The following is a 21,866-nucleotide window of genomic DNA, read 5'->3' as shown; positions in this document are numbered from 1 at the left end:
CTTCTTCCTCTGTTTCTGCACCTTTTGCATTTGAGCCCATCTGCCACACAGTGACTGGGTTTACACAGCATGCTAACTCACACTAAGCGGTTGAGTGTGGGGTGTTGTTGAATCATGTGTTGCTTTTTGAACCGTGGGTTAGCATGTTGTCTGAACCCAGGACATTTTCCTCAGGGTGGCTTCTTAACCATACAGTGTGGCTTATTTTTCTCAAACAAGCGACCTTGAGAAGCCATGGTTTATGGCTGGGTTGTTCAGAGTGGTTAACAAGCCACCCTGCAGAAAATGTCCTAGGTTCAGACAACACGCTAACCCACGGTTCGACAGCAACACACACTCAACCACTGAGGGTGGGTTAGTGTGTGGTGTGAACAGTCGGGAGAGCCAGGTTCTAGTCCCCACTCAGCCATGGAAGCTCACTGGGTGACTTTGGACTAGTCGCAGACTCTCAGCCCAACCTACCTCACAGGGTTGCTGTTGTGAGGTTAAAATGGAGGGGAGGAGGATTGTGTTCGCTGCTTTGGGTTACTTGGAGGGAAAAAGGCAGGATATAAATGCAATAAATAAATAAACTCGGTCACTTCCTCCAATCAAAGTCCTTGGGAGGGGCAGGCACCATAGTGGCCATAGTGGGATAACAGCCCAGCGTCGTGACCTGGGATGAGACAGTCACCATGGCAGCCGCAGTGACTGCCTTGTGGATCCTTGCCTGTCATAAAATTCAGATGTTGCAACCGAAAATAAAAGCTGTGGTTAGTATAAACCACACACATGGAGTAACTTTGCAGCCCTCCTCCCACTTTAAATATTACTCGGCTAAAGCAGCCTCCCCAATCCAGCTGGGGGATTCTGGGAGTTGGAGTCCAACACATCTGGTGGGCACCAGGTTGGGGAAGGCTGTGCTAAGCGTTTGGGATTCTAAGGGGGCAATCCTATGCATGTTTAGACAGAAAAAAGTCCTACAACTCCCAGCATGCCTCAGCCAGCCATGCTGGCTGGGGCATGCTGGGAGTTGTAGGACTTTTTTTCTGTCTAAATATGCATAGGATCCCCCCTAAAGTGCTGACAAAAGCAACGTGAGTCTGAATACCCCTTAGCTGGAGTTCTGATCTGCCTCCCGGCGGATTGGGCAAAGGGTTACCTGGCTCCCATTGCAGCTGCCCCCACAGAAATGGGGTTAACTCCCGGGAACAACAGCCGGAGGGGAGCTGGGAGGATTAAGCTGCCAGAGAGAAATTCACTTACGAAGCAGCAACCGTTCCCTTTCCATCTCATCACTGCTTCTCTCTGTGTCTCTCTTTTGCTGTCCTGCGGATTCCTGGAATTGCCTCGCCACCGTCTCAGAGTACACGGTAAGGACCGAGACATGCCGGCAACTTCCGCGCTCCTCTGAACGTCCAGGGTGGCCCTGAGGTGGCGACTCCATGGCAGCACAGAGCCGCCTCCCTTGTGGATGCAAAAGGGAGACTGGAGAAGGACCCGGGGGGGGAGGGCTGCTGCTGAGATACACACACACACATCAGTGCTGGTTCCAGGTTTTGGAGGGCCCTTGGACAAGGCACCCTTGATGGGCCCCCTCCCTCCGTGAGCCTGCCTGCTCACTGCCATCGTCCCCAGCTGCTCTTCGTCCTCTTTCTCGCCATTGCAACCACTTGCTTGCTTGACAGGCAGTGACCCAGGGAGCAAGGAGGCCGTGGCATCTCCTGCTCCTCCTTCTCACCACCACCGCTGTCTGGGCCAGAGCGAGAGGCAGGTGAACAAGCAGGTTGCAAGGGTGAAAAGGAGGAGCAAGTCTAGAGGGCTCTTTCCAGTGGGCCCCTACTGGGGTGTCGGCCCTTGGCAGGTGTCCAACCATGCCTACCCTTGACGTATACATATCTATTGGTGGTTTTACACTATTGCACCCATTCAGTTCTGGTGCAGTCTTATGCATCACTTACTCAGTGTAATCCTGTACTCGGGTCGCTAGGAGCAAGCCCCATTGAACTCAGCAGGTTTTTACTTCTGAGTAGACATGTATCGGATTCCACTGTTAGCCGCCTTCCTAATTTTGCCAAGTGTCTTCTTTTAGCAGAGCTGAGCCTGAGCATTTCGCAACCCACGCCCCTCTCCACCCTTTCAGCAAACTATACAGGGTCGGGTTTTATAGACAGGCTGCAAAAGGTCCTGTATGTTTTTACTGGCCTGAGCACCCCCGTGTACCAGTCCAAGCAAAATATCTCTGACATATCAGCAGCCTGAAAGATGGCAAAAAGACAGATGACCAGGCCTGTTCTGGTTTGCAGAGTGTGTGCGTACCGCACGCTCGGGTACGCTCCATCTCGTCTGAAGTGGCACTGTCCAAGAGAAGCTTTACCACTTGATTCTACTGATTTTATAAATTGGACCTGGGAAAATACGCATCTAGGGTGCGAGCCTATGGGTTGCATCCTCGATGCTCACAAGCCCCCGAACTCAGAGGCGTACAAGCACCCTGTGCGGGGTGGGAGGAGTGGAGGAGGTGGTCTTTGCCTCCCCGTCCTCCTGCTGAGTGTTTTCACTAGATGGGCTTTTTTGCCCGTCTAGCAAAAGCGTTTTGGAGGGGGAGGGAAGGAGGCTCGTATCCTGACCTCCCCAGTCCCCTCCCCGCCCACGGAAGCACCCCCTTTCCCCCCTCTCTGGGATTGTGTTCCCAACCTCAGAGAGGCAGCTGGCATAGTTCTTTCCACACCAGCAAGGAGTGGGAGAGGTTGGAACTTCCAGTTCCCAGCTCTGAGATCAGAGCACCGTCTCCCACCTTGGAGCTGGGAATCCGAAATATCCTATGACCTGGCAGACGCTGCCTAGCGGCCATCGGATTGCTCCATAAGGCTGCCATCCTATGAACACTGAACATTTGTTGTTAAGTCGTGTCTGACTCTTCGTGACCCCATGGACCACAGCACGCCAGGTCCTCCTGTCCTCCGCTCTCTCCCGGACTGTGCTCAAGTTCATATTCATTGCATCAGTGATGCTATCTAGCCATCTCATCCTCTGCCGTCCCCTTCTCCTTTTGCCTTCAATCTTTCCCAGCATCAGTGACTTTTCCAGTGACTTTTCGCTTTGCATTTGGTGGCCAAAATATTTGAGCTTCAGCTTCAGTATCTGTCCTTCCAATGAGCAGTAGCGGGACGGAATTCTGAGTGAATTCGTAGAGGATTGAATGGCGAGTACTTTCACATACACAGGAAAAGCAGCATTTAGTATATCACACTTATACCAGCCTCCCCCAATTTGGTGCCTTCCAGTCCAGAGGTTTGGGACTTCAATTCCCATCAGCCCCAGCCAGCATGGCCAATGATCAAGAATGCTGGGAGTTGTGGTCCAAAACATCTGGAAGGCACCAGGTTGGGGGAAGCAGATACTAATATACTAGAGTCAGCTCAGTTCTCCAACATATCTTTATGTAGCCAAAACAACACCGTCCATTTTCGAGGGGGAACTATCAGCATATTTGGGGGAACCGAAGTACAAAAGATCTTCCAGGGGGTGGGGAACCAAGGAAAAACACACACACACCCCAGCAGCCCAATAAGGACTGAGATGCCCAATGGCCATATCAAAATTAATATAAATATTAAGTATTACTTAACTAAAAGGCTGTGCTCCTGCCATCTTTTGGCAGGAATGCAGAAAACTTACAGAAGGCAGTATTGGGTATTGAGCTTCCTGGCTTTCAAAACAAAGGCCAAAGTTTCTAGGCCTTATGATTGCAGAGATATGCTTGAGCATGTATGGGCAGCCTCAGAAGCCAGCAGAGTGGCTGAACAAGCTTTTCTGCGCCCTCCGTAATCCTGCTCCTTCAAGACTAGCAAAAAGCAGAATAAAATATGCAAAAGTAAGAAAAAAATGCATATTGGCTTCCTTTGCATAATGTATTCAGTACTAGCGTTCTCTTGGTGCAGAATGTCTCTACTTTCTTTTTTTTAGTGTTGTTTTAGCACAGAGTTTTCCCCCTGGGTATCTAGTAACTTTGGGTGGCAGGCAGGTAGGTAGGAACAGAACCTAGCAGGGGACAGGTGGCTGCCTTCTTCTTTTCCAGCAGTATCCCTCCATTTACATTCTCAGATCCTCCATCTCCCTCTTTCTTTGCAGTGCTCCTTTCTGCCAAAGTTTTCTATCTACATAGAAACTAAGTACGAGGATAACTGCGGAGATAGCGCAAACGTGAGTGCTCCCAACATGCATATTGGAAACAATGTCTCATCTAACCCAGTATTGCTCACTGTCCCTGTGTGACAGCTTCCGGGGGGGGGGGGGGGGAGATGGCAGAGAGGGTGCCCCTCCAGGCTTTCATTTTCCAGTACTGAAATGGGCCAGTCAGTAGATTCAATTCAGTGACATGCAGGAAGCTGGCAGAATGGAGTCCGATCATTCATCCGTCTAGCCTAGGATCGTCTATTCTGTCCTTCGTAGCGTCAACCTAAGGTCCTTTAATTGGAGACGGAATGTGCGTGGTACCGTCTGTTGTTCTTGATTGATTGCTACAGCGAAATCTATGTGCATGCCGCTGTGGCAAGAGGACCAGTCCCTGCCTCAAGGAGCATACAACCTAAAATCTGACATAGGTGTTCTTGGAGGACTGGTCCCTGCCTCAAGAAGCATACAATCTAAAATCCAACAAAAGTGTTTTTGGAGGCAGTTCCAAACCATCGAGGAAGGGGAAGGAAGTGGAGGCAGCGTGAACAAGGATGCGATATGCGGTTGTTCCAGTTGTGTGTGTGCCTAGGCTTGGTTGCAGGCTACATTGCAGTAGATGTTGAACGTCTTTCAGCCTGAGAGCTGAATTCCATTTCAGATGAGCTCTCGGGGGCCTCATTCCAGTAGTCACAGGGCTGAAAGTAAAGAGGGTGAGGCCAAAACACCAAAAATACCAGCATATTTTAGCTTAAAGCTGTTACCGCTGCTAGCGAAGGCTTAGGGGAGGAATTTCAGCCTTTTTAGGATGAGACAATAAACAGTGCAAAAGCCGAGAAGCCACCAAACAGTCAGCAGTCAGGAGTACCGGGTGGGGCCGAGAAAAGGGGGCGTGGCCACCTGGGGAGCCTCAGAGGGCTAGATGTGGCCCTGAGTGGGCTGGATTTGGCCCAGGGGCCTGAGGTTCCGCACCCTTGCAGTTGGGCACGGGGACTGGCGGGTTGTGCCAGAGGCTTCATGGAAAAGGCGGGTCTTGCGGAGGGATTTGAAGAAAGCGAGAGAGGTGGCGTCACACAGGTGTTCTTGGAGCCAGTTAAGAAGAAGAACCGAAGAAGAGCCCTGATGATGCTGGATCAGACCAGACCAGGGGTCCATCCAGTCCAGCACTCTGTTCACACAGTGGCTGCCCAGCTGTCAACCGGGAACCCGCAATCTTAAGAACACATGCATCAGACCAAGGGCCCATCACTCCCCCACCCATGTTCCCCAGCAACTGGTGGACATAGGCATCCTGCCTCTGACACTGGAGGCAGCACACAGCCATCAGGACCAGTCGCCACTGATAGCCTTCTCCTCCATGAGTTTGTCCAGCCCCCTTTGAAAGCCATCCAAACGGGTGGCCGTCACGACATCCTGTGGTAACGAATTCCATAGCTGAACTCCGCGCTGTGTGAAGACATCCTTCCTGTTCTCTGTCCTGAATCTCCCACCAGTCAGCTTCATGGGATGGCCCCATCGGGCTCTAGTATTTTGAGAGGGGGAGAAAAACATCCCCCTGTCCACATCCTCCACGCCGTGCATACTTTTGTAGACCTCTGTCATGTCTCCCCTTCCACTCCAGTTCCAAGCAGATGGGGCGGCAAGGGAGAAAGCCGTCTCTTGAGGGAACAGGAGACCTTTGGGGCTGGAGCAGTGGAGGTCACGACCGAGAGCAGGGAGGACGCGGCTTTGTATGCAGAGCCTGTGCGCTGCTCCTGAGTGGCATCTCCTCCCTGGGAAGGCCCAGTGATGTGGGTCAGCCTTCCCCGACCCGGTGCCTTCCAGATATTTTGGACTTCAACTCCAGTCAGCGACAATGGGAGTGGTCATCCAAAGCATCTGGAGGGCAACAGAATGGGGGAAGATGATGGAGACAGGGGGAAGTCTTCCCACCCGGATTTGGAACCAAACAGGAGCTGGGCCATTCTTGCCAGATTTGGGCAGCACCACCCCTGCTGTGTAGAAGAAGTGGCTGTGCCAGTGGCAGGCAGAAGGAGGGCATTGGGGGGAGCGTTGGGGCATGAGCTGCTATGGTAGCCCCTCCATATATTCCCTACCAGGCAGGCTGACACAATGTCGAGAGTCTCTCCTCTCACAGACCCAAGGACGGCCCTTTTTTGCAGCTGGTTTCATGGGCTTGTTTCCCTCCTTGACTTTGCTGCCTCTGGATGGCTGTAATCTCAATTACCTCCCATGCAAGCTGCTAGCCTTACAGCCCCATCTCTTCTCCCACCCACCCACCCTTCTCAGATCTTCCACAGGGAAAAAATCTTGGGAGACCACGAAGTGACATTCCTGGACATCGCCTTTGACGAAATCCCCGAACGCTACTACCAGAGCCTGGAGGTAACGGGACAGGACAGGCGCCTCATTGCCGTGTGTGTGTGTGTGTGTGTGTGTGTGTGTGTGTGTGTGGCCTTTCCCTTGATTGTGTGTTAGTCCTGCTGTGAGAATGTAAGAACACAGATGAGCCCCGAGGCTGCATCCGACCAAAGGTCCATCTAAGTTCAGGACGTGGTTTCCCACAGCAGCCAGCCACAACCAGGACTTGGAGGCAGCAGTCCTCTTCCTAGGCTTGTTCCCCATCAACTGGTGCACCAAGGTACACTACCTCTAAATCTGGAGGTTCCATTTAGCAATCACGGCAATCAAGAATGTAAGAAGAACCCCAAGGGTGGATCAGACCGAAGGCCCTTCTATTCTAGAAACCTCTTTCCCACTGTGACCAATCAGGTGCTTCTGGGAAGCCCAAAAATGGGGCATGGATGCAGTAGCACCTCCTTCTTGTGTTCCCCAGCAAATGGCATATGGAGGCAGATTGCCTCTGATCCTGGAGGTAGTATATAGCCACCATGACTAGTAGCCATGAATAGCCTTCTCCTCCTTGAATTTGCCCAATCCTTTTCAGACTCAATCTGAAAAATGCACCCATGGTAGAGACTTGTATTATTACCATCTCTCCCTTCCTCATCCTTTTTTGTAAACTACCACCCCCTGACCCCCGTAAACATATTCTTTTATCATCATCTTCATCAATCCTTTGAGTTGGTGGCCATCTTGTGGCAGGGAATTCCACAGTTTGCCTGTGCACCATGTGAAGAAGCCCTTCCATTTTCCTGCCCTAAATCTCCCACCATTCAGTTTCATGGGAAGACCCCAGGTTCTAGTATTATGAGGAAGGAAAAACCTCTCTATCCGTTTTCTCCACGCAACACATACTTCTATAAGCCTCACTCATTTTATTTTGACAGTGTTCATTATTCTCATAAAACAAAATAAGCAAACAACAAAAATGTGGTTACTTTTGCCGGAATAAGGAGAGGTTACAGCTTTGATGATGATGATAAAAGAATGATATGTTTGCGGGAGCCGGGAGGTGGTAGTTTACAAAAAAGGATGAGGAAGGGGGAGATGGTAATAATATAAGTCTCTACCATGGGTGCATTTTTCACCTTGCAAAGGTGCCCTTCTCACACTACACCCTTTCCAGTGCTCAAGAGGGAAAAGCTCATCTTTCCAGTCAGCTACTGATTAGAGCCAGTGGAAGCTGCTGGTTCCTTTGTCAGTGGGTTGGTGAATCCGCTCCGGGTTTCAGTCAGAACTCTAAAGAAGCTATAGTTCCTTTAGAGTTCTGGCTGAAACCCGGAGCGGATTCACCAGCCCACTGACATTGGAGCCACCGGCCTCCACTGATTAGAGCTTTTCCTTGCCGGGAGAGGGGTTAAGGCCTTGGGAAGAAGGCGGCAGGCCAGATGAGGAAACCCCCATGGGCCATATTCGGCCTGCGGGCCAGGGTTTCTCTACCCCTGGTTAATGTGGGCATGATCTAAAATAAACTTTCATGGTGTAAATGAAGTGTGCCTTAAATTGTAAGTCAAACAAAAGCATATGCTACTGATATCAGTAGTTTGGAAAATGCTGCCCTAGTTAAGGCACAAAATCTTGCGAATTTAATTGATTCAACATCGTAGTACTAATAATCCACAAATACTCCAGTAAAACATCAGCTAAAGTCAGTGTTTCCAATTATTGCTGGTGTTTAGCCGCTGGGTCACATTTTCATTGGCAAATCATGACGGCCACACGCTTTGCCGAGAGGAAATCGGACACATGCAGCACGTCTGGCCAGTATGCATTGGGTTATTTCTGCCGAAGCGTATTTGCTGCTTGTAAACTCCCCTGTTTTTGCCTTTCCTCTTCCCCCCGGCGGTAGGACCTCCGGTACTTCAGCTCAGCGAAGACTGGCCGTGGCCCGCTGCAGGAGGGCTGGCGGGAGCACGCCAGGCCCATCATGTGCTCCTACAAGCTGGTGACCGTCAAGTTCGAGGTGTGGGGGCTCCAGACGCGGGTGGAGCAATTTGTCCACAAGGTGAGATGCAGGGAGATACTTGCAGCCTGGAGCGTTTGAGCATTGGCGGGAAAGGGCCCTGCTGCGGAATGTGGGAGGGGACTGATCCTGGGAACAAGAAGCGCTTGAATCTCTTTGGCTGGCTCATCTCAGCTGCTGCACCATGTGGGAAAGCATCAAAGCAGTGCTCTCTGCACATGCTCCCTTGCCTGCTGTTACTGTCTAGGGGCAGAGGGTGTCTAGGGGCAGACTCCTGAGGGCATTGTAGTCAGTCAGGTGGCAAGCAGGGCCAGGCTGGAGTTGCAGGACCATGGATAGTGTTGGAAAGTCTGGCGTGACTTACAGCAGAGTTGCTCTATGTAGAGAAAGCGTGGCAACACAGCATTTAGTATTGGAGACAACAAACGCAGGCTAAAGCCAGCTTAGAAGTAGTTCAAATCCGCTCACTTTATTAGCACTTTTAAACGTATCATCGGAGAAGGATATCTAGCCCTGTTTAACTACAAGCACCCCTTAAAGCTGGCTGTGTTCTGTCAGCTGTGTTTAGTAGGATCAGGCCTGATTGTAAGTCTGGAAATGGGGAGGGATCAGCCTGTGTGCATTGCTGCCTCCTGCTGGCCAGGATCACAACTGTTCTGCTAACATTTGAGGACTGTAAGAGATCCCTCCCCGGGAAGTTTGCCTTGTTTAATGCCCCCCAAAAGACAGAAGATCCCCACAGTGCCTTTCACAGAGTTTTGGGTTGCAGGTCATCCGGGACATCCTGCTGATAGGACACCGGCAAGCTTTTGCCTGGGTGGACGAGTGGTGTGGTAAGTTAATTCCCTTGGTGTGGTTTGGATTGGAGGTGGGGTGGGTGGGCTCCATTCCCTGCCTGAGCTTGGATTCCGGGGTTGTGAAAGGGTTGTGCTACAGATTGGCAACCCAGCACCCTCCAGATGTTTTGGACTACAACTCCCATAATCCCTCACCCATTGGCCATGCTGATTAAGGCCAATGGGAGTTGTGAGCCAAAACATCTGGAGGGCACCAGTTTGCCTGCCTCTGCTTTATACCATATACGCAAAATTGCACCTTTGCATTTTTGCTTTCGTCCATTTGGATTATCTACCACCCTCCATCTCTCTCTACTCATAATCAGGAACGTGGATCCGAGCCCTCGTTTTTATCTTTAAACATGCATTGAATTAATGGGGAAAGCCTCCCTCCCTTTATCCCTTTTTAAATTCCCTGATTGTGAGTACGTGATGAGATGGCTAAAAGGTAATTGAGCTCTCTGATCAGCATTCCTGAGTACGGGTCACTAGGTGCAGTCCTAGAACTGCATACTGATGGAACTCCTTTGGTCCGCTTTCCTTGGAACTGTGACCAAGGTCTCGCAGGAACTGAGGATCCCACTTCGTTTCATTTTGTATTCTGAAATGTTCCCAGTCCTCCTTTGGATTTTTAAAGATCTCCAGGGTGGCTTGCAAGGCATACTAAAAACACAAAATGAATTACCTTTCATATTAAAAACAAAACTGAATTTAATAGAAGGTCGCAGCCAGGATTCCACTTGGCAGCGATCAATTCTCATGCAGTGTACGGACCCCATTCCAGGAGTGGCTTTTGCAGCAGACCAAATCTGGCATGAGGTTTCTGCAAGCATGTGCTCGAAGGTTCCATGCCCAAAGAATGAGCTTGCAGTCGTGGGAGAGCCACGCAGGATGTTGGGTTCAAGAGCTTTCCGTTTCTCTCAAAGCCAGCTCTGGCCAGACCTTGCCCCAAAGTGTCTCGCCCCTCTGAGCTTCCTGGGACACCTGGTGTCCCTGTTACCAGCTCATCTCCTTCTCTAGCCAGTGTCATTTTAAGAATGCATTTAGGGGGCCAAGAACAGCCTTCCCCAAACCTGGTGCCCTCCAGATGTGTTGGACCACAACTCCCATCACCCCCTGTGGGTGATGGGAGTTGTGGTCCAACACATCTGGAGGGTGCCAGGTGTGAGGAAGGCTGCCAAGGGTAAATGGAATGGCGGATAATTTGTCTTCCTCCCATCCCCATTTTTGGGGCAGGAAGAAGCAAGGTTTCCTATCTTCCTTTTCTAACACTACTAACTTTCCCCCTCAAATCCCATCCCTTCTGTCTTTTCTCCCTCCTGCTTTTTCTGAGTCTGCTGTTCCACTGAGTTTGACTCCAGATCATGCCTGTTTGCTGCTCTGTCCCACTGCTGACCCCGCAACGTCCTGGAGTTAAAGTCCTCCTTCGTTTACATACATAGGGCTGGCTCCAAGCTTGGGGGGGGGGCCTCAGCGTGGTGCCCTCCGTGGGCTCCCTCCTGTGTCCATGCGCCCCCCCCACAGTGGGCTCACCCAGCAGCAACAACAATGCCCCAGTCAGTGCTAGGTGGCTGCCATTTTGAATTTCCCAGAATGCCCTGACATCGCCTTGCTGCGGGGCATTGTAGGAGATTTTAAATGGCAGCTTGTAGCTGCTCGCCATCTGGCAAAGGGGGCCCAGGCAGGCATCCATGCCGGGGCACCAGCAGCTGCCCAGAGATGCCCTGGACGAACTACACATACACACAGAGTCCGTGAATTCAAAGCCACAGTCGTTCAGCGTGATCTCGAGCTAGGTCAGTTGTGTGAATATTTCAACCACATGAGTTGGGCTGATCCTCTGGATCCTTCCCTCCTGATCCAAGTGACATCCTATCATCTTTTACAGGGCGGGAGGGGGGGCTGCCAGGCAAAGGCAACACTTTCCCCTTCCTCTCCAGCTGCCATTGCTCCAACTTTTATAGGGCCAGGCAATATTACCAGACATGTTCCGGCCTATTGCTACAAAGGGCCGTACTCGCTGGCGTGACTGGCTCCCCATCTCGATCCCCAGTTCAGTACCTGTGCAGGGCACAAATCCTGGCAGTTGCAGCAGCTTTCTCTGGAGCAAACCGCACCAGGGCAAATGGTTCTTTCCCTCGCAGAAAAGTCTTCCCTTCAAAGGCGGGGCTTGCAAAAATCGGCCTGCGGAGGGGAGCCAGTGTGGTGTAGTGGCTAGAGTGTTGGACTGGGAGCTGGGAGATCCAGGTTCTAGTCCCCACTCGGCCATGGAAGCTCACTGGGTGACTTCAGGCCAGTCACAGACTCTCAGCCCAACCTACCTCACAGGGTTGTTGTTGTGAGGATAAAAGGGAGAGGAGGAGGATTATGTACGCCGCCTTGGGTTTCTTAAAGAGGAAAAATGGCGGGATAAAAATGCAATTAATTAATTAACTAATCAATCCAAATCTATGTTAAACTGAATCAGTACATTTACACAGCTGATTCCGGCCCAGGTAGGGCCGGAAAAACTCCTGCCTGAAACCCTGGAAAGTCACTGCCAGTCAAGAGTTGACAACGGAAGAGCCCTGATGCTGGATCAGCCCAAGGGTCCATCTCGTCCGGCATTCTGCTCACACGGTGGCTCACCAGCTGTCCACAGGAAACCCACAAGCAGGTCATGGGTGCAACAGCACCCTCCCGCCCACATTCCCCAGCAACTGGTGTACACAGGCTCACTGCCTCTGGTACTGGAGGGAGCACACAGCCGCCAGGACTAGGAGCGATGGATAGCCTTCTCCTCCAGGAGTTTATCTAACCCCCTTTGAAAGCCATCCAAATCGGTGGCCCTCACTACTAGGCTGGATGGACCCACGGTCTCACTCAGGACAAGACAGCTTCCTATATTCTGATCCTGAGTCCATCTAGCCCAGCATTGTCAGCACTGACTGGCAGCAGCGGCTCTCCAGGGTTTCAGGCAGGATTTTTTCCAGTCCTACCCGGAGAGGCCGGAGATCAAACCTGGGGCCTTCTGCATGCGAAGCAATGGCTCTGCCGCTGAGCTACGGCCCTTCCCAAGGACTGAGGTCTGTTAGTTCGTAACAGACCTCGAGGCAGGACTCTGTAAGGAGCCGGCCAGGCTGCGAGTAGCTCAGCACCGTGCAAGGTCCATAGGCGCTGGGCTTTGCTGCCTCCTGGTGGCAGCAGGGGAGCAGAAATTCTCCGGCAGAGAAGCAAAGTGAAGAAAAAGGTCGCCTCCAAAGTAGCTTTGCAAGGGACGATGAAGCTATTCAGTAGAGCACTGCATCAAACGTGCCCGCCTTGTCCCTTCTGCTATGAGTGGCTATGAGTCAGATGTTAAGGTACTCAAAGGGGAAGAGCGGCACACCCAGCAGGAGAACTAGAACACACACACACACCCTCTGAAGCTCTTGGAAGGAGCGTCTTCCTCCCTTTCGCACCCCCTGCTGGTAAGACAAGGCGCTGAAAGAACAGGGGACCGATACTAAAATCCCATGACCTGATAAATGATTATGCAGGTTTGGCACATCAGGTTGGATCCACACTTTGTCATACTTGGAGTAGACCCACTGAAATCAGTGGAGCTTAAGTTAGTTGTGACTAACAGAAGTCCCTTTGATTTCACTGGATCTACTCCAAGTGTGATGAAGCCTGGATCTCAACCCGCTGGTCTTAACGGACAGAATTTCTGAAAATAGTGTACGGCGAAGAGCAAGAACCTACAGAAGCGGCCAGTGAAAACTCCATCCCCCAGCCGCTGAAAGTTCCTTGTTGCTCTCCATCTCACATACATACCCCTTAGCTTCTGAGATCTCACCAAGCATTGCACATTTTCAGGTCTGACTGCAACCATAAGGGCTAGAAACTTGAAGTGTTTTTATTTGTTTGTTTGTTTGTTTGTTTGTTTGTTTGTTTAAATGCCAGCGGAGATTTTCAGGATGTTGGATTGTGCACCTGATAGAAAGCTGATTCTGAACTTGAGGTGGTGCAACTGCGAAAAGCAAACAGCTCTCAAAGAACCTGTTTCCTTCTTTCCAAAGTAGTTGCTTTTCGTGGGGCACCTCTGTGGCTGTGTGTAAGGTGACCGAAAGTGGCTATTAGTTGGCAAAGGCAGTTGCCAGCGTGTCGTGAGGCTGGCAGCCATCCAGCCATCGCCATGAAGCTCAGAGAGGGTTTCCTTTCTCTCTAGTGGAGGATGCTTGGCTTTTTCTTTCACCCTCTGTCCTGCATAACGGCACTAACAACTCAGCTGTCCACTGCTGCTGTCTGCTGTCTCAGACTTCTATGCCTCCGTGCTGGGGCATCTGTAAACCCCCCACCCTCCGACCCACTCTTAGGAACCTATAGAGCGGCCTTCCCAAAGGTGGCGCCCTCCAGATGTTTCGGATGACAGCCTCCTGAACATTGACCATGCCAGCTGGGGCTGATGGGAGTTATAGTTCAGAACATCTCGGGGGCACCATGTTGGGGAAGGCTGCTATGGACACATGTTGCAGTAGCAAAGGAGCGTCATTCAGAGAAGGGAGCATAAGCGCAGACATGTGATGGATACACGAGTGGGACGGAACCAGAGGACTGGTACACAATTATCGCAGCCCCTCAAGACCATGGCAGTGAACTACACACTCGATTTTTGGATTGGACTGGTATTGTATCCATTCCAGTTGCCCAATTGTTTCCCAAATTTTTTATTGTGAGTTTCAACAAAAGAAAACAAAAACAAACCCAAAAGAAATGTGCAAGTACAACTACAGGCTTTCAAGGCCTCAGTTCCAAATATTACAATATTCTAAAAATAGACGAGAAAAGAATAAAGGAGGAATGGATGATACCTAAACTTCAGTAAAAGCAGAGCAAATATCCAAATATAAGTCCATTTGCAAGTGCTGCCTCTATACCTCTCTTTCAAATGTTGCTAGTGTTGTTAAGTCTTCAATCCATTGCATTATAGGTGGTGAGCTTTTATCCTTCCGTTGCTGTAGTATCAGTCTTTTAGCAGTCAATTTGACTTTTATTATATTCATTAATTTGGATACTGATCGCTTTTTATGAAACAAATTTCCCCTCCATTTCTAAAAACGGAGGGGAAAATTCTGCAGAACAATATAGCGTGGGGAAACTTTCTGCCCCACTTCGCTGGGTGCTGCCAACTGGGGGCAGCAGACGAATCCCCCAAGTGCAAGTTGCCCTCTGCTGGCCCTTCCACCCATTCCCTACCTCCGCCTGCGGCTGGTGCAGGACTCTTGGTATGTCCTTGCACGGACAGCAAACAAGGGTGAACGGGAGGACCAGTGGAGGGACAGGAGTGTGGCTCAGAGGAGCCCTGCCTCCTGTGGTTCTGCGTGAGCCACTGTCCTGGATAGGCCTTCTCTGCAGGCAGGTAACTCTGCTATGTCTCTCCATGGGGAGTGACTGGAGAGTCTAATCAGGTCCAGTGTCTTGATTCCGCAGAATTACCATGCCAGCCAGTAGGGGCTGATCAGAATTCAGCAAGACCAGTACGGTGCATCATTCAGAGGCGTAGCAGGGCACACTCTGCCGTGGATGAGTGCTTTGGATTCACAGGAGCCTTTAATTTGATCTGTTTCTCTTGGCTGTCTAGCAGTTCTCTGACAGCATGCTAGCACGCCTTAGCACCATGTTTGGGGATCAGTCCCTTCCTTTCTGATTCAGTTCTCTGAGTTCTTGTGCTAATGTAGCCCCAAACAGCAGCACTTTAAATAAAATAAAATAAAAACTTCGGAGTGGGCGTGGGGTCTGGATTCATATTGGGACCCTAGAGTGGGGGGGGGGGTAGAGGAGCTTATAAGATCTCGATTGGGGGGCCCTGCCTCTACTGTAGAGTAAAAATGGAAAAAAAAAAAAAAAAAGACATAGCTGCCAGAGCCAGATTCAAAACAATGTCTGTTTTGGCCCTCTGTTCCCCCCCCCCCCCCACGAGCAGATGATCAGCGCTGTGACAATGCTGCTTTCTAGGCTACAGAATTTTTCCCAATGGGAAGGGAAAGCCCAAATGTGAGCAGACAGCGACTCATTTGTCCATGAGTAGACCTATTCCCTCATTGTGGTCTGGCCCCTTGTGCGTTGGAAGGGCGGGGTCACATCCCTCTAGAGTTTCAGCCTGAATTCCACGTAGCCACCATCCCATGTGACAATGACAGCTCCGTGGCTATTTGCGGCCCTCAGGCGCCTCCGGTTTTCTGCCTGTCCTTGCTCCTTTTTTACTTAACCAAGCATTGAAAGCATCTCTGCGTCTTACAGACATGTCCCTGGAGGAGGTTCGTGCCTTCGAGACTCAGATGCACGTGGCCACAAACAAAAACTTCTGCAGCCAGGAACCCTAACACCCCACCCGGCCCAAGACTCCCCGTTTGTATGTATGTTCTGTTTTTGGTTTAGCTTTGGTTTGCTCTCCTGAACCTGACAAAGGTGGCTTCTTCCCCCTGCTTCCACTCCACCCCCTTCTAGCCCCATTTGGACCAAGGCTCCCCCTCCCTTTGGACTCAGCTAGCCCTTTTCTGTACACGTGCCCAAGAAATGGGGCGGGGGGGGGGGTGCCGAGATCTTCTGAGGGCAACAGCAGAAAGGGCATATATGGGGCACCTCTACGCAACAACCTTTGAACTGGTTTTGTGGCTTTCTCCAAGGATTCCTGGAGATAATTCCCAGAGAGAACCCTGGGAATTGTAGTTTCGTGTAGTTCTCTAATAGAAATACATAGTTCTGCACTGGGCCTCTTGGAGCAGCTCTTAGCATTCAGCAGAATGAATTTTGGGCGGCGCCATTGTGGACCGCAGGTGGGGTGGGGGGCTGTATGCTCTGATGCTGTCTTGTGTACAAAGTTTGTTGCATATTGTAAACCAGGGGTGGACAGAAGCTAGATTTGCAGGTGTTTTGGTCTTCAGCTCCCAGAATCCTCTGCCAGCATGGCCAACGGTCAGGAATGCTGGGAGGTGAAGTCCAAAACATCTGGAGCCCTACTGTCCACCCACCAATGCTGTAAGCCAGCACATTGAGAGGGCAGTGTCAAACCTTTCTCCTTGACGTGCTGGGTGTCTAGGAACATAGGAAGCTGCCCTAGATCGAGACAAGCCATTGCTCATGTCGGGTGGTTGCCCCTGCCGCCTTCTGCAATCCTCAGGTAGCCAGAATCAACACGCAGACAATAGGGCTCTTTTCCAAGGCTTTATTCCCATTCAACCTAATGGCGCTTACAGATGCTAATTGCTTGAGCCTACAAGTGAGACTTAAGAGAGCTGCCTACTCGGGGGTTCTAGCCTTAGGAATCAGTTGATCTCCATTTGGAGGGGAAGGCGGGAAACCTCTGAACTTATGGGTTAGGAGGAGAGAGTCCACCCCTTTCCCATGCGGCATCAGGGCGCCGCTGTTGCCATCACGCCAAGCAGGCCGAGCACCTTCTCTCAGCGCCCGCCATCTCCCACTTGAAGCTTCGCCAGCACCTAGCGTCCAGAAACTCCCTGCCAGGGTCACTGTCACTCTCAGGAATGTGTACTGGGAGGGGCTCTCCTCCTGGCTGCTCCTCTGAACAGTGCGTGGGTTCCTCTCCCACAGTTTCTATCTCTTCCTAAGAATTGCTTTGGGGATCTCTGGGCTCCGATCCAACCCTGACAGCTCAAGACTGTTTACAGTGCTGACAGGCAGCGGCTCTTCGGGGTTTCAGGCAGGGGTCTTTCCCAGCCTTTCCTGGAAATACCTGGGATTGAACCTGGGACTTCCTTTTGCAAAGCATGTGCTCTGCCGCTGTCGTCCTTCACCTAAAAATAAAGTAAGGTTCCAGTCCTCATGGCTCTGAATAAAGGGCTGAATTAAATAGGATAATAAGAAGCGGCATCCTGCCAAGTTGGACCATTGGTCTGTCTGGCCCTGTATTGCTTACACTGACTGGCATCAGCTCAGGGGCTCAGGCAGGAATCCTACCTGGAGATGCCAGGGACTGAAGCTACAACCTTCTGCATGCAGATGACAGCCTTGTACCTGCAGGGAGCTCAGCAACAAAAAAGAGAGTCTCCATCAGCATGTTGATGTGGTACAGCCCAGAATTCCACCCTTTCATTCTGCATCATTTGTAGAATGGTTCCTAGTGCCCCTAGCAGAACTGCCCTTCCCAGGGGCCTCTGAGGAACGCCCTGACACTTCCTTTATGTAGATATGGCCTCAGCCTGTGCAGTGAGAGAGGGGTTCGAGATGTGTGTCATTGCAGAGTCTCTCTGTCAACCCAGGAAGCCTTCCACAAGCAAAGGAAGCTGTGTTGGCCTGTAAGAAAAACTCCAGAAGTGGGGCAAGAGCTTTCACTGGGATGTTTCACTGGGTCGGCCCTCATAACAGCTCTTGGCTGGCTGCGGATTCTGGGTGGCCTTGGGGTCCTGCTTCTGTGCCAACAATGGAGCGCCGAGCCCAAGGCAGGCTCCGTTAAGGTCTTCCTTGACCTTAAACATGTGTTCGGGTTAGACCAGGCCCTGTGCTGGGGGACGCACTGAGATGTGCTGAATTCTCGAAGCAGCCTCTCCTGTTGTTTCCTTTCCCCCTCTGTGCTTTCATGTTATGGAGCCCCCACCCCAGCCAGCCGAAGGCTTCTAGTTTGAAACCTGGAGAGGTCTACTATACGCACGCACGCGCACACAGCAGTGCGGGCTCCAGGTTTTGAAGGGTCCTTGGGCCAGGCGACCTGAACGTCCCCCTCCCTCAGTGAGCCTGCCCACCCCTATCATCCCCAGCTGCTCTCGCTCCTCCTCCTCCTCATCATGGCTGCCCCTTGCTTGCCTGACAGGCAGAGAGCCAGCGGGCAAGTGGGCAGCAGCATCTCCTTTCCTTCTCTCGCCACCACCGTCCTCTGGCCCAGAGCGGGAGGCAGGCGAACAAGCTGGTTGCAGTGGTGAACAGGAGGAACATGTCTAGGGGGCTCTTGCCAGCGGGCCCCCGCTAGGGCGTGGGCCCTCGCAGGTGCCCAACCACGCCTACCCTTGATGCGGGCCCTGGCACGCGCACACGCTTTGCCTTGTCCTGTGGCCTCCTTGCATTCCACTGGGATGTGCTCCCCTTCCTAGGTACGAAGCAGCAGTATTGGTGGGAGGGTTGCCAACAGCTGGCGTCCAACTCCCATGAAGAGTAAAGGGGTGTCTCCTCAGGGGTCTGAAGAGCCGGTACAGCTCCAGATGGGTTCCATTTCCTGCCAGGGTCCATCAAGGGGTGTGGGAAGGCAGTGGGAGTTTTAACACAAAAAGCCACCAACTCTTGCTGGCGGCTTGTCATATCTGAGTGGTTCTTGTCGCTCAGGAGGGTGTTTTCATTTATTTCGTTTGTTTACCTGCTCCTCGTAGACGTGCCAGAACTCTGGAGTCCTCTTCAGAAGTTTTGACTCGCATGTAGAGCAACGCGTGAGCACGGAGCAGTGGGCAGAGGCGGGCTAGCCCTGCCCCTGGTGTTGCATGGGCCAACGACCTCGCCTCCCAGCCTCTGTGTATACAGTCTCCAGGGTACATGCAATGGTATCTATACAGCCTGTACATGCAAAGGCATTCAGACGACTCAGAACTCCGACCATGCAGGGTTCCAGATTGCACAGAAGTCTGCCTCCCTGCAAGTGTACACGTGGCAGCCAAGGGGCAAGGCTAGTCGGCCCGTGCTGAGTCAGGGGTGGGGCTAGTCAGCATGTCCCTGCTCACTCGTTGGTCTGTGTGTGAGTAATCGCTTCTCCAGTCGGAATGCGGGGGGGAATTCCAGCCTGTATACAAGCAGTGAACCCCTCCTCCAAGTGTAGGTCTTTAAGGGTGCAATGCTATGCATGTGTAGACAGAGAAAAGGCCTACAACTCCCCATATTCCCCAGCCAGCCATGCTGGCTGGGGAATGCTGGGAGCTGTAGGCCTTTTCTCTGTCTGCACATGCATAGCATTGCACCCTAAGTAGCCAAACCGGCACTATCCATGCAAAAGAGGCATGTATCAGCATGCTACACTATGGACGGACCTAGGAGAGGGCCTTCTCTGCTGTGGCACCCCGGTTGTGGAATGCCCTCCCCTTGGAGGCCCGATTGGCGCAGACGTTGGTTTCATTTTGCTGCCAAGTAAAAACATGGGTTTTTAGCAAAGCCTTTGAGGGCTAAATGCATTCCCTAAAGTAGCACACTGTTTTAACTGTTTTATTCTTTTAGGTTTTAAACTGGTATTAGCTTGCTTAATGGTTTAATATGTTTTCAGCTGTTTAAATTATTTATTGTTTTTTACTGTCTAAATTGATTTTATCTGTACGCTGCCCTTAGACCCTAATGAAATAGGGCGGGATAGAAATGTTTTAAATAAATAAATAAATTGCTCAGAGGAACTCCCAAGGTTGACAGAAGTACAACCCCCACAAAGGGGTTTTAAAAAAAGACAGCCCAGCGAGGACTGAGCATGCTCAGTGGCCACAAAATGGTGACTACCTGTTGGGAAGGGGGAATGGAGTATCTTGGAAAGGGGCTTGGCTGGTCGACTGGAACCCTGAACAGGAGCATCCTACAATGTTTTATTGCAGGCTCCGCTTGTCCTTATCTGATTTAAAACTGCTTTTCAAATGTTCTGCTTGAGGGAACCCTTTGCTCAGCGTCAGCTGTCCCTCCGTGCCTGCCACGTACCCCTGCACAGCGCAAAGGATTCTGGGCTATAAACGTGGCCCACGCAGGGCCCTGGCTGGGCCTCGCTGCCACCCTGGGCGTACTTCCCTGGAACATGCCCAGTGTTCTCCCCTGTGACAGGATGGGTATTGGTGGGTAAGCTGCCTTTCAGGGAAAAAGCTTCCACCATTGTGCTAAGTTTACATTGCCTCAATTTCTTTTTACAGTATATAAAGCAGCCCAGTAACGCTGACAGCATGAAAATGATCAAATACCATTAAAAATGCAATATCATAAAATAAGCACTTGCAGCATAAAAACCTCCAGCATATAAAATTCCAACGAACAGAATAAAAGCAGATCACTAACAAATATATGGCAGAGAAACAGTGGTTCAAGATATTAGAAATACAGATGTTATTTTTTAAAGGCTTGGAAGAATGAATGAATGAATGAAGGTTTCACCGGGCACCAAAAAGAAGGCACCAGGCAGGCCTCTCTCACTGATGTGTGGAAGACTCCTGTGTCCATTTCCCTGATGGGGCTGATCCAGCGCCCAGGTCTCCTTCTGGCCCGCTGTCTTGCTTATCATTCAGTGCAGAAAGCACGTTTTCCATTTGCATCCGATTTGATCGGAGGAACCCTGTGTGAGGCTGCTTAGACTGAGAGAGGGTGACCTGCCCTGCATGACTTAGTATACCGCATGAGTGGGGCGTGGGGGTCAGGATTAGAACCCAGATCTCCCATTTCCAAAATGAATGACCAGCTGCACCGCACTAACTCCAGGGCTGAATGTGATGCGCTTGAGAGGCGAGGGCAACGAACGCCCACAGTTGGCTCTCCCTTCCCTTGACCGTGCTAACGCTTCAGAGGGAGGGGAGCGCCCCACGGGAGCATCTGAGGAGAGGGCGTAGCTTTGGCCTACCACAGAGGGAGTGTGAAGCCTGCACTTGACATTCTAACATGAAATGGCCCCTCCTCACAAAGCCCCCCCTCCACCTTTGCTTGCTTCCCACAGGGATGACGATGGACGAGGTGCGTCTGTACGAGAAGGAAACGCAGGAGGCCACCAACGAGATCATTGGCCTGGTGGCGCCCACCATTTCCATCAGTGAGGTGTGCCTCCCCCCTGGCACTCAGAGTGCCCCCTCCAGCGCCCCATCCACGCCTCTCAGCGGCGAAGCGCCAGACTTCCTCAGCGCGCCCAAGGACAGACCGCGGAAGAAATCTGCTCCAGAAATGCTCTCTCTGCCGGTACTGAGGGAGCGCACCAATGCGGAGTGATGGCTGCCCCCTCGGGCTCACTCCGGAGTCGCCGTGCCTTCCCTCGTAAGGGGGAGATGCGCACACAGCCATTCATTCCCACAGAGGGGGGACGTTCCTCGCTTTTACCAGATCATTATTTTATTTCTCCAGAGCCCGTTTGGACCCGCGCGTTGTCCTGAATCGGGCAATGCGCACGTACTGGACCAAGGAGAGGCCCGCAGCTGAAATGCTGCTTCCTTCCCATCAGACTGTGGGGGCATCTTTGAAAAGTAAACCTTTCCGACCCCTCCCTCATTCCTGCTGGCATCTGTCCAAGCACCCCCGGACTTCTGGCATTCTCTTTGATGTCTCCTCTGGCACGTTTGTGACTGTGCCTGTAGGAGTGCTTCCACCCAGACGGCTCCTAAGTCAAAAGACGTTGCGCAATTGTTCCGCCTTCCTCTCCTGAACCGGTTTTTTGTGATTAGAAAAGTGGGGGGCTGGAAAACTGGGGGGGGCGAAATGGGAGGGTTACAAATAGAAGAGGGCTGTATCCAAATACCAGTGGAAGTTGGTGGCTCTGATTTCGGTGGGGCTGTGAATCCGTTCTGGATTTTAGTTGGAACCAGCCAGAATGCTAAAGGAGAACTCTA

The 21,866-nt window shown here is 51.5% G+C and overlaps 1 protein-coding gene across 1 annotated transcript; it reads left to right on the top strand.

The window, feature by feature from the left end:
• The first annotated feature begins 69 nt into the window (after positions 1 to 69).
• Positions 70 to 21,663, top strand: LOC146336728 (cytoplasmic phosphatidylinositol transfer protein 1-like). Its single transcript, XM_084817878.1, has 7 exons — positions 70 to 94; positions 1,198 to 1,352; positions 4,114 to 4,185; positions 6,445 to 6,540; positions 8,408 to 8,563; positions 9,291 to 9,354; positions 20,987 to 21,663. The coding sequence occupies exons 1-7, from the start codon at positions 70 to 72 to the stop codon at positions 21,250 to 21,252; spliced, it is 834 nt and encodes a 277-aa protein (XP_084674004.1). The 3' UTR covers positions 21,253 to 21,663.
• Positions 21,664 to 21,866: the final 203 nt, after the last annotated feature.

Source organism: Heloderma suspectum, chromosome 12 (genome assembly GCF_057233095.1).
Source record: "Heloderma suspectum isolate Gila_16-S chromosome 12, 16-S_ref, whole genome shotgun sequence".
Classification (NCBI taxonomy): Eukaryota; Metazoa; Chordata; class Lepidosauria; order Squamata; family Helodermatidae; genus Heloderma; species Heloderma suspectum.
Note: the sequence above shows the minus strand (reverse complement) of the source record. Positions and strands in the feature narration are given on the sequence as shown.

Excerpts from the sequence above, each read along its gene's own strand:
- LOC146336728 (XM_084817878.1), top strand. The coding sequence starts at position 70 with ATGCTAACTCACACTAAGCGGTTGA. Across the intron at positions 1,353-4,113 it reads CCACCGTCTCAGAGTACACG|TGCTCCTTTCTGCCAAAGTT; the intron begins GTAAGGACCGAG and ends CTTTCTTTGCAG. Across the intron at positions 4,186-6,444 it reads ACTGCGGAGATAGCGCAAAC|ATCTTCCACAGGGAAAAAAT; the intron begins GTGAGTGCTCCC and ends CACCCTTCTCAG.